Here is a 12,416-nt window from a genome sequence, read left to right on the forward strand (position 1 = left end):
ATGCAGTATATACAGTACGTATATATTTTTAATATTTGTGGTTTTTTTTCCTTTTACTTTTCTATTATTATTATTTGGTCTTGGGAAATTAATGACATATTCCTGTTAAGGTGGAAGCGTTGGACTATTTCCCTTTATAGGGTCACCTTCATAGCCTAAAGCCTGGTACACACTACAAGTTTTTTTGTTATTCAACCCACTGGTCAGAGCCACTGTACTACTGACTATGTGAAGTTAGTGCAGCGATCTCCCCCACTGAGCTGTTGTGTTCTGACAGGGCAGCAGCCCCCCCTCCAGAACACTCTGATCAATGCTGTCTGCCATTGGCTGAGAGCGCAGATCAGGTGTCGGTCGGATCCTGGTTTACCAGCATGCTCATCCGACAGAAGCCGCCAAACTTTCGGACAGACTGACATATCACGGGCCGAATGTCGGCTGTTTATTTTTAAACTGGCCGATGTCTCCAGACATTTGGCCTGTGTGTATCAGGCTTAGGTATATATCTGAAGCTATTTCCCTCTTGATTAGTGTTGGGGAGGGTTAAAAGTGCTGTCAGTTTTTCTTTTCCAGCTGTGTTTCATTAGAAATATTTCTCCCCGCTTCCTGACCTCTAGACTCAACAGGAAGTGAAAAGATATTTTTCCCAAGTGATAGAGATCTACTCTTAGACAGTTGTCACAGGAACAAACATCCCCATTGGAATATTTCCTCTCCATTTCTATTCTGCTGGAAACTATACGTTTTGGATTTACACTAACTTTAATTCCCATTGACATTGGGAATTGTGACAGTACTCACTTTTGTTGCCAGCCATTTAGGCAATAACTACTGTGTGTTGTTATTTTGAGTTGACAGCAAATTTACCCTGTTATACAAGCTGTACACTCACTAATTTACATTGTAACAAAGTGTAATTTCTTCAGTGTTGTCACATGAAAAGATAAAATTAAATATTTATAAAAATGTGAGGGGTGTACTCACTTTTGTGAGATACTGTATATCAACGAAAATTGGTTGATTGGTCTAAGCTGGCCAAACATTGGTCAAAATTCAGCATGTTCAACAGGAACTGGATGAATTTTGATCTGTGCATAGCCTTCTCAGTTCAACAGAAGGTTGTCGTTAGACGGGCTTCTTTTGAACGATCCATCTGGAAAACCAGCATTCAGTCAGTGCATGCAGCCAATGGCCAATGATTAATGTATTCTGATGGGGGGAGTCTCGCTATCAGAATACAAAGATACAGTGGGCTGACTTTCCCGATTCACTTTGAATGTGTAAACAGGATAATTGTCTGCCTGGCTGAGTGAAAAAAAATAAATAAAAGTAATGTATGGCCAGCTATACACTCTAATGCTGCGTACACACGATCGGAATTTCCGACAACAAATGTTCGATGTGAGCTTGTTGTCAGAAATTCCGACCGTGTGTAGGTTCCATCACACAATTTCTGTCGGAATTTCTGACAACAAAAATTTGGGAGCTGGATCTCAAATTTTCCGAAACAAAATCCATTGTCGGAAATTCTGATTGTGTGTACACAATTCCGACGCACAAAATTCCACGCATGCTCGGAATCAAGCAGACGAGCCGCACTGGCTATTGAACTTCCTTTTTCTAGTCCCGTCGTACGTGTTGTACGTCAGCGCGTTCTTGCTGATCGGAATCTCCGAAAACATTTGTGCGACCGTGTGTATGCAAGACAAGTTTCAGTCAACATCCGTCGGAAATAAATCCAAGGTTTGGTTGTCCGAAATTCTGATCGTCTATACGCGGCATTACAGTGCTGACTGGCTTTCTTTGCTGCTAAAGAAGGGTCCTTATCTTTTCAGCTTTTCTTAGTCAACGGAATAGAGTTAGGTCAACAGGTGGGCCTCCTACAACTGAAGAAAAAATACCATTGCAAAAGATACATTTTAAAAACTGTATTGTCATCTGAGACATGGATATTTGGAGCCAATCTTTTTTTAAATTACTGATATTGGAAAGGAAATAAGCAGATGGTCCATTTGGGTACCTCGGGAATAAATGCAAATGGCTGTGTATATTTAGGTTCTCATTGCATGTGAACTGGAAATATCAACATTACTGGTTTACTGTAAATATAAACATTAATTACAATTTGGGAAAATGAAGTACATATATAATAAGGTGACACTTACTAAATTACAAGAAGAATACTGCCATTGATTTCATTTTCAGACTGCATTAGCCTAAATGGCTTCTTCTGTTTTTTTATGCACAATGTCACTTTTCTTTTTAGATTATCTGACCCTGCAATAAAAGCTAGCTTCAAGCATTATTATGAATGTAACATTACATTATTATTATTATTATTATTGTTAATATTGTTATTATTTAGGACTTTAAACCACAATCATGAAATCCATTTAATCCCCACCCATTTTTTTAAAACAAATTCTTTATTAACATTTGCATGTGTCTGAACATTTCTGGAGTGAATTATACCTAGAAACTGTAATTTGGCTTTCTCTAGTTTTGAACTATGATATGTTTGAAAATAGGCACGTTTATTGCTGTAAAGTGTATTTTTAAACACTACTGCATAGTACAGAGATCATTCATTTGAGCTAATGACGTCTATTATAGTTCATTTTTGTCCGAATCATATTGGATATTGTTTCATGGTCACTGACCTGAATTAGCCAAGGTATGCAGTGCAGGAAATGAGTCATGGTGAATTTAGAGTGCATTTACATCTGTTCTTTCAGTTTGTTTGCTTAAGCAATGCTGGCTGCATATTATGCATATCCAGAGGACAAATGCAAATATTCAAACATATTTTCTTGTTTTCTTTTTTTTTTCAGGTGGACTTTATATAACGATCCAGTAAAAAGATATGATTCGGAGGTGGATTATTTACTCTAAATTATTGAAGGACTTACCAATGAAGTGACTTTACCTCTTCTAATATTGCACATGGCGAATGTACTACATTGAACTTGATGTGCTAATTACAGATCTGTGGCTGTCTGACAAAACTGCTGGTTATGCGCTAAACAGTCCTTTTTTTTCTTTACTTAATGCGCACTGATGGTAGTATCTAATAAGTGTGGATTAAAAAGATCTACATTGTTGTATAAAAAATTTCTAAATTGTATTGTGGATCTCGAACATGTCTTCAGCACGCATGGTTTTAGAGGGAAAACAGCTCAAGTCTGGTCATTGCACAATGTCAATGGCTATCCAGTTGTACTACATTTTTACATTAATGCAAGCAGCTGTTGGCCAGGAATATGCCCACTCCATTCGAGTAGAAGGGGACATAATACTTGGTGGCCTCTTTCCAGTCCATTCAAGAGGAGAACGAGGGGTGCCTTGTGGGGAACTTAAAAAAGAAAAAGGGATCCATAGGCTGGAAGCAATGATGTATGCTGTAGACCAGATAAACAAAGATCAGGACCTTCTTCCTAACATTACATTAGGGGTCCGCATCCTTGACACCTGCTCAAGGGATACATATGCACTGGAGCAATCCCTAACGTTTGTGCAAGCTTTAATAGAAAAAGATGCTACTGATGTCAGATGCGCCAATGGGGATTCGCCAATTTTCACCAAGCCGGACAGAATTTCTGCAGTAATAGGAGCTGCAGCGAGTTCTGTATCTATTATGGTTGCTAATATATTAAGGCTATTTAAGGTAAGATCCTTTTTGGTAAAGTCTGTGTTTTGAAGCGCTTTATCTATGACTAACTCTTTCCTTGAAGCAGAATAAGTTATGCAAAGCATGCTTCTTTTAATGGTTTACATTGCCAAGCTCTGAAGCAGCATGTGTTAGTGGAGTACTAAAGTAAATGAAATGTTTGTCTGCCAGGAGCCTTTGCATTCTCACTTTCTTGTTTTAATGACCCATTTCCCCCTGTTAGTGCTGGAATCATCATTGTAGCAAGTGAATCTAATCTGGTGACACATAGTCATTTTGTACTTCTTGAAAAGATTTCTGCAACAAGATATGTTTTTAGTTCCTCTTATAACCTCATCCAAACAAGTAACACCATTAACAAAATACATTGATCAATAAAGCCAGTAAAGAACATTGTGTGTGTTGTGCCAGACTGAGATATGTAGGTTAAATGAGAATCCTTTATGATGCATGAGTCAAATGTAATACTCTTATAACCTCTTTGTAATTTATTTTTATAGCAACGGTGTCATAAGCAAAAGTATCACATCATTCAGATGTGTGATGGCATATTAAAAAGTTATCAACAGTTTGTTCATGATTCACAGTGTTTATATGAAAAAAGGATGTGTACTATTACAGCTAGGGCTCATTTTTCCTATTTAAATAATAATTCAGACTTTAGTAATAACCAAGGGATGGGCTTGTATTGCTTCAGTAATATTTTTCTTAAATGTTTGTCTTCACACTTTTATTATAATTTTGCCTGAGCAGAATAACTGTAATATGCTCTTTGGAAATCTGAAGCCTAACTCCTTGCATAAAGCAAACTTATAGTATAAAATGGATTGAGTCTATTCAGCCTGATGTTTAGTAATGACATAATTTTTTTTATATACAGCTTCTTGCTATCCCCTAAATATGGCAACTTTTTAAAGTTGTTTTCTGAGTGTGCATTTTGTAAAAACTGTTGCCAATGTGCCCTTTCCACTCTATATTTTGCATACATGCCCTATAATCGAAAATGTAAGGTGGAATGATAACATATATACATTATATACATTACTATGCATTGGCAAATAGCAACAGATAGAATTCAGCTTAAAGGAAGTACTCTTTAAATATTTTGGTCTTTGTAGCGATGGTAGGAGGCTTAGGGATGCTGAATTGTGAGAGTTATGTACCGTCAGGCACACGATCATGGCAGTGCAAACCCAGGGTCTACATATCTGCAATAACTAAGCTGAATCAAACATGTATCACCTTTAACCTGGTAAAGCTCTCTCAAAGCATAAACAAAGCATTTATTATTGCCTGCATGCAGTTTCTGGGTTTTTCCAGAGTCCCTAGTAGGCCCAAAATCTAACCAAGATTCCAACCAGCATACTGGCACTTGTGCCCAGCTGCATTTACATCCACATCTTTCTACTGTACTGTGAGGATGCCACTCATACTTACAGGCCAGGGGGAGGACATAGAAAGGAGCTAACAAGAATATGATTGTGGAAGCTTTGGTTAGAATGTGCATAATAGTTTCACCCAGGTTTTAAGCCTTTTAAACCATTAAAGCGGTAGTAAACCGCTGGGCATTTTTTTTCTAACATAAAAGTAATGTCATAATGTGCTAGTATGCATCGCATACTAGCACAATGTGTTGAACTTATCTGAAAATGAAACCTTTCAGTGCCAAGCTGTCACCATCACTTCCATCATTACCCGGTCTTCCTTCTGGGTCTGCATGCACACGGAGCCACCATTTAAGGCACAGGGCTCTGAAGAAATGGCCTGGAGGCCCATTCCTTCAGAGTGCACGTGCTGCTGACATCACCAATTGCATGTACAGTAAATACCTCCTAAATGGTACACGTTTAGGAGATATTTACAGTACCTATAGTATAGGCTTACCTATAGGTAAAAGTCAAAGATGGGAGTTTACTCCCACATTAAGAAATAATCTCAAATGTGTACAGACACCTGTAGATGCCTACTCTACAATCTGGGTCAGTTTAAAATTTTCAAAGATAATATAGGTAAAGCTTAAAGTTAGATTATTTAAAGTGCAGTTGCACTTTTTGCAGCCACATTTAGATAACATCTACTTTATACTTGTGTTTCCATTCATACAACAAAACTCAAAAATTATTTAAAAGTGGCCACTCACTCTTTTTTTAAAAGGTCAATATGGAACAATCTTATTTAGCTTCCCCCTCCTATGAAATGTTTATGAGAGCCTCCCAGAGTTATATTTACCATAATTAATCCTGTCTCTACTATTGTGGCAGATCCTCATTGTCAGTTGTGAGATAGATATGTACACAGTTTGTTTTATTAAAGGTTAGGAATATTCAATTAATCCTTGAAATGCCCTTAAATAAGCAAATTGCAAGTTATTCTGTACAACACAAGTTACCTATAGATTATGTGCATAATCCTGCTCCAAAGAAATGTAAGAAAAAAAAAAATATTTTTATGTATGGAAATATTTTTAGGTAAGTTGGAAGTGTTCTTTAATATTTACCTGTGATTTGATAAATTACATATGCTCAAATATGAATCTGAAATAAATACGCAATTGACCATTCCAGAATGGTCCACTTTGTGGGTCAACTTACGTAAGTACACTAAGTCACTGACAATTAGAGAGACATCAGTGAAACTTTTCATCAGATGGTATTACATACCTTCTCATCTAAACGTAATATACCCATGGGGTCTCCCCAAACTGCTTTAGGGGGTGTCCAGTGCCAGGAACTTTTCTCCACATATTTTGGGATTGTGTACATTTATCTCCCACATGGAAGGACATTTTTTCTTTATCAATAGACTTGCATGTAAAAACATTGTACTTTCCCATATAAATTTCTTATGCCGCGTACACACGGTCGGACTTTTCGTCTACAAAAGTCCAACGGACGCCGACGGACTAAAGCTGGCTGGTAATCCGATCGTGTGTAGGCTTCTCCGGACTTTCAGCAGACTTTTTCAGCCTCAAATCCGACGGACTTTAGATTTGAAACATGCTTCAAATCTTTACGTCGTAACTACGACGGACCCCGAAATCCGCTCGTCTGTGTGCTAGTCCGACGGACAAAAACCCATGCTAGGGCAGCTATTGGCTACTGGCTATGAACTTCCTTATTTTAGTCCGGTGTACGTCATCACGTACGAATCCGTCTGACTTTTGTGTGGTCATGTGTAGGCAAGTCCGTTCGTTAGAAAGTCTGCTGCAAGTCCGCCGAAAGTCCGCCGGAAGTCTGTCGGACAGGCTGTCGGACTTTTGTAGACGAAAAGTCCGACCGTGTGTACGCGGCATTACTATTTCAAAATGTCCTGGATATGCACCTACCTCTATTGCAATTGATCCACACTATATGTATTGCCACACACTGGACAATTGCATACCATTGGAAATCGAGGTATGTGCCCTTTCCACAAATATTAGCGAGAATTGAAGATATCAAGATCATGGAGAATATTTTATTATTAATTCCAAGAAAGCATTTAATTTGAAATGGGATCCCTGGTTTATCTACAAAACTTCAATTAATGCATAGAATTCAAACAGATGCCTCTATATGATGGTTCACTAATGTTGTTTTATTTTATTTTTTTTTCTATTATTATATTTATTTTTCTTTCTATTGATATTTTTATTCCATGATAATTGTTAATTGAATTGACACTTAGTCATACGATATTTAAAATTACCATTAGGGATTAGCTTTCTGTTCAGGTCGAACATGAGTTCGACTCAAACATTGGCTTTTCGCCCGTTCATCGAAAACCAAACATTATGGGCCGTTCGCGACCGCTGCGGGAGAGCAGTGCATTGCTGTATGATGATTGACCAAAGCATGCACCATGACCTGCATACTTTGGCAAATCCCAGCGCCCTCAGCTAAGAGAGCCATAATTGGCCAAAGGCAGGATGCCTTTGGCCAATCATGGCTCAGGGGGACTAAGTTCATGCCCCACACTATATAAGGCTGCCTGCACGTCAGCCCCGTGTAGTGTGTTGTTGGACGGAGAGAGAGTGTCATTTAGATTGAGCAGGCATGTTATTCAGTTAGCTGCAGTGTATTTAATATATATATACAGACAGTCTCGTATATATATATATATATATATATATATATATATATATATATATATATATTTACACAGTGGGGGCAGAAAATATTCAGACCCCCTTAAATTTTTCACTATTTGTTATTGCAGCCATTTGCTAAAATCATTTAAGTTCATTTTTTTTCCTCATTAATGTATACACAGCACCCCATATTGACAGAAAAACACAGAATTGTTGACATTTTTGCAGATTTATTAAAAAAGAAAATCTGAAATATCACATGGTCCTAAGTATTCAGATCCTTTGCTCAGTATTTAGTAGAAGCACCCTTTTGATCTAATACAGCCATTTTGGGTCTTTTGGGAAAGATGCAACAAGTTTTTCACACCTGGATTTGGGGATCCTCTGCCATTCCTCCTTGCAGATCCTCTCCAGTTCTGTCAGGTTGGATGGTAAACGTTGGTGGACAGCCATTTTTAGGTCTCTCCAGAGATGCTCAAGTGGGTTTAAGTCAGGGCTCTGGCTGGGCCATTCAAGAACAGTCACAGAGTTGTTGTGAAGCCACTCCTTCGTTATTTTAGCTGTGTGCTTAGGGTCATTGTCTTGTTGGAAGGTAAACCTTCGGCCCAGTCTGAGGTCCTGAGCACTCTGGAGAAGGTTTTCGTCCAGGATATCGCTGTACTTGGCCTCATTCATCTTTCTCTCAATTGCAACCAGTCGTCCTGTCCCTGCAGCTGAAAAACACCCCCACAGCATGATGCTGCCACCACCATGCTTCACTGTTGGGACTGTATTGGACAAGTGATGAGCAGTGCCTGGTTTTCTCCACACATACCACTTAGAATTAAGGCCAAAAAGTTCTATCTTGGTCTCATCAGACTAGAGAATCTTATTTCTCACCATCTTGGAGTCCTTCAGGTGTTTTTTTAGCAAACTCCATGCGGCTTTCATGTGTCTTGCACTGAGGAGAGGCTTCCGTGGGCCACTCTGCCATAAAGCCCCGACTGGTGGAGGGCTGCAGTGATGGTTGACTTTCTACAACTTTCTCCCATCTCCTGACTGCATCTCTGGAGCTCAGCCACAGTGATCTTTGGGTTCTTCTTTACCTCTCTCACCAAGGCTCTTCTCCCCTGATAGCTCAGTTTGGCTGGAGGGCCAGCTCTAGGAAGGGTTCTGGTCATCCCAAACATCTTCCATTTAAGCATTATGGAGGCCACTGTGCTCTTAAGAACCTTAAGTGCAGCAGAATTTTTTATGTAACCTTGGCCAGATCTGTGCCTTGCCACAATTCTGTCTCTGAGCTCTTTAGGCAGTTCCTTTGACCTCATGATTCTCATTTGCTCTGACATGCACTGTGAGCTGTAAGGTCTTATATAGACAGGTGTGTGGCTTTCCTAATCAAGTCCAATCAGTATAATCAAACACAGCTGGACTCAAATGAAGGTGTAGAACCATCTCAAGGATGATCAGAAGAAATGGATAGCACCTGAGTTAAATATATGAGCGTCACAGCAAAGGGTCTGAATACTTAGGACCATGTGATATTTCAGTTTTTCTTTTTTAATAAATCTACAAAAATGTCAACAATTCTGTGTTTTTCTGTCAGTTTGGGGTGATGTGTGTACATTAATGAAGAAAAAAATGAACTTAAAGCGGAGTTCCACACAAAAATGGAACTTCCGCTTTTCGGAACCCTCCCCCCCTCCGGTGTCACATTTGGCACCTTTCAGGGGGGAGGGGGGTGCAGATACCTGTCAAAGACAGGTATTTGCACCCACTTCCGGCATAGACTCCCATGGGAGTCTATGCCTCTTCCCGTCCCGACCGCGCTGTCTGCTGGGAACACACAGCTCCCAGGAGAGAGCGGGGACCACTAGGGACGCGCAGCGCGACTCGCGCATGCGCAGTAGGGAACCGGGAAGTGAAGCCGCAACGCTTCACTTCCTGATTCCCTCACCCAGGATGGCGGCGGCAGCTGCCAAGAACCGAGCGGGTTCTCAGCGTCCCCTGCCGACATCGCTGGACCCTGGGACAGGTAAGTGGTAATGTATTAAAAGTCAGCAGCTGCAGTATTTGTAGCTGCTGGCTTTTAATATTTTTTTTTTTTGGCGGTGTGGGTGAACCCCCGTTTTAAATGATTTTAGCAAATAGCTGCAATATAACAAAGAGTGAAAAATTTAAGGAGCTCTGAATACTTTCTGTCCCCACTGTATATATATATATATATATATATATATATATATATATATATATATATATATATATATCCACTGCATACAGTTTAGCTATATCTGAGTGCAGGCCATACCTGGTGTACTTTTTCTAATCTACTTCTGGCGGGCAGGTTATTCAGTTAGCTGCAGTGTATTTAATATATAAATACAGACAGTCTCATATATATATATATATATATATATATATATATATATATATATATATATATATATATATATATATATTTATTTATATCCACTGCATACAGTTTAGCTATATCTGACTGCAGGCCATTCCTGGTGTACTTTTTCTAATATACTTCAGGCGGTGTACACAGTACTTTTCTGGTGGTATACACAATACAGTACACACATAGTTGTTATTATACTTCTGTTGGTGTACACAGTACCGTGCACCCATAGTGCAGTTGCTACTACTTTTCTGTTGGTGTACACAGTACACAATACATACAGTGCACCGATAGTTGCTATTAGACTACTGTTGGTGTACACAGTACCGTGCACCCCTAGTGCAGTTGCTACTACTTTGGTGGTGTAAACAGTACACAATACAAACAGTGCACCCATAGTTGCTATTAGACTTCTGGTGGTGTACACAATACCGTGCACCCCTAGTGCAGTTGCTGCTACTTTTCTGGTGGTGTACACAATACCATACACCCATAATTGTTATTACACTTCTGTTGGTGTACACAGTACCGTGCACCCATAGTGCAGTTGCTACTACTTTTCTGGTGGTGTACATAGTATACAATACAGTGTAGTGTGGTGTTGCAAAACAAAATCCCCATCATGTCCGGAAGTCCACCAAGGAGAGACAGACGCTCACAGGCCACTAAAAGAGGACAAGCAGGCTCTGTGTCTACAGTCCACAGTGCTGATAATGGACATGGTGCATCTTCTGCAGGTGGCCGTGGGGCACGCTTATCCTTTTTTTCTGCTGCTGGGACAGGGGCAGAAAAATTGGGCCTTTGGTGGTGGTGGTGCCACAACACTGTAACCCCTTTACAGATACTCTTGTTGGGCGCAGGAATGGGCCCTGCTGCGAAATATTAGATCAAAAATTGTAATTACATGCCCTTGTTAAACGGGGACAAAAAAATTGGTGGTGGTGCCCTAAACCAAAATATTGTTGGAAGCTAGCATCATCAAGATTGAGGAGGAATAGAATAATCACTCAGCATAGGCAGTCTTCAAGGGATCCCACATCCATAGAAAAATCAATCAGTTACATCAGCATCAGGTGCTTGATAGCTGCTGCTGATCCAAGACTGATTGATTTTTATGAATGTGAGCCTATCAACGCAGTCTGTGGAGAGGCGCACTCTATGATCCGTTACAAACCCTCCAGCAGCACTGAATGTGCATTCAGAAAGAACGCTGGATGCAGGACAGGCCAGTAGCTCAATTGCATATTAAGCTAGTTCTGGCCAGTGGTCCATCCTCAAGACCCAGTAACCCAGTGGATGCTGTGTTGGAAAGGTCTCCAAGTCTGCTCTTGCCCCTAGATATTCCTGCACCATGTAATGCAGACGCTGACGATGGTTGCTTGAACCGATCAGACCTTGGTGCTGAGAACTGAAAACTTGTCTAAAGGCATCGGTCAGCCGGCCACCTTCTCCACTGCTCTTCCTCTGACTGAACGAACTCTCAGCAACACGTTGTCCAGCACCAGGAAATTGTAACCTCACAGGGTCTGGAAATGCATTGCACAAACCTTTCTGCAAGCCTCCTGATGTTTCATCCTCTGCTACCTCTGCGAAGGCAGGATGAGTTCTGCAACCTTACCCTTGTAACGTGGAACAAGAAGGGTTGACATCCAGTAATGATCCCTCTCTTTGATACCACAAATCCTAGGGCTCTATGCTGCATGGCCTCCCTGATTCTGCAAAGCCTGTGAAAGTTTGCAGAGGCATTCGATTCTGAGTCCTCTGGGTCACTAAGGATCACATGATCCGTAACAACCTCTTCCCAGCCACGTACAATTCCTTGGGTTATTGGGGGCTGAAAACCATCCCTTGAAGACTGCTGTTGAGTATTATCGTCCACGTCCATGCTGACACAATCCTCCTCCTCCTCCTCCTCTTCTTCCTGTGTGGTTGGCGGGCCTGCAGGAATAATATCTGGATAAAGGGGGCCTTGAGAGGTAAGGAAGTCCTCCTCTTCCTCCCGCTGTTCTGCCTCAAGTGCCCTGTCCATTATTCCATGAAGCATGTGCTCCAACAGGAAGACAAGAGGGACAGTATTACTGATGCATGCATTGTCACTGCTCATCATCCTTGTGGCCTCATCAAATGGTGACAGGACAGTGTATGCATCCTTGATCAGTAGCCACTGGCGTGACGAAAAGAAGCCAAGCTCCCCTGACCCTGTCCTTGTGCCATACTCACACAGGTACTCATTTATGGCCCCCTGCTGTGTGTGCAGCCACTGCAGCATTGCCAACATTGAGTTCCACCTTGTGGACATG

General features: G+C 40.6%; 1 protein-coding gene across 1 annotated transcript in view; it reads left to right on the forward strand.

Moving 5' to 3' along the window:
* Positions 1–12,416, forward strand: part of GRM8 (glutamate metabotropic receptor 8) — a 1,893,470-nt gene that overhangs the window by 68,007 nt on the left and 1,813,047 nt on the right. The window contains exon 2 of the mRNA XM_073619763.1: positions 2,829–3,661. Within this exon, the coding sequence (XP_073475864.1) occupies positions 3,137–3,661 (525 nt within the window). The 5' untranslated portion in view covers positions 2,829–3,136. The remainder of the gene's footprint in view (positions 1–2,828; positions 3,662–12,416) is intronic.

This window comes from Aquarana catesbeiana, linkage group LG03, assembly GCF_042186555.1.
Source record: "Aquarana catesbeiana isolate 2022-GZ linkage group LG03, ASM4218655v1, whole genome shotgun sequence".
Lineage (NCBI taxonomy): Eukaryota > Metazoa > Chordata > Amphibia > Anura > Ranidae > Aquarana > Aquarana catesbeiana.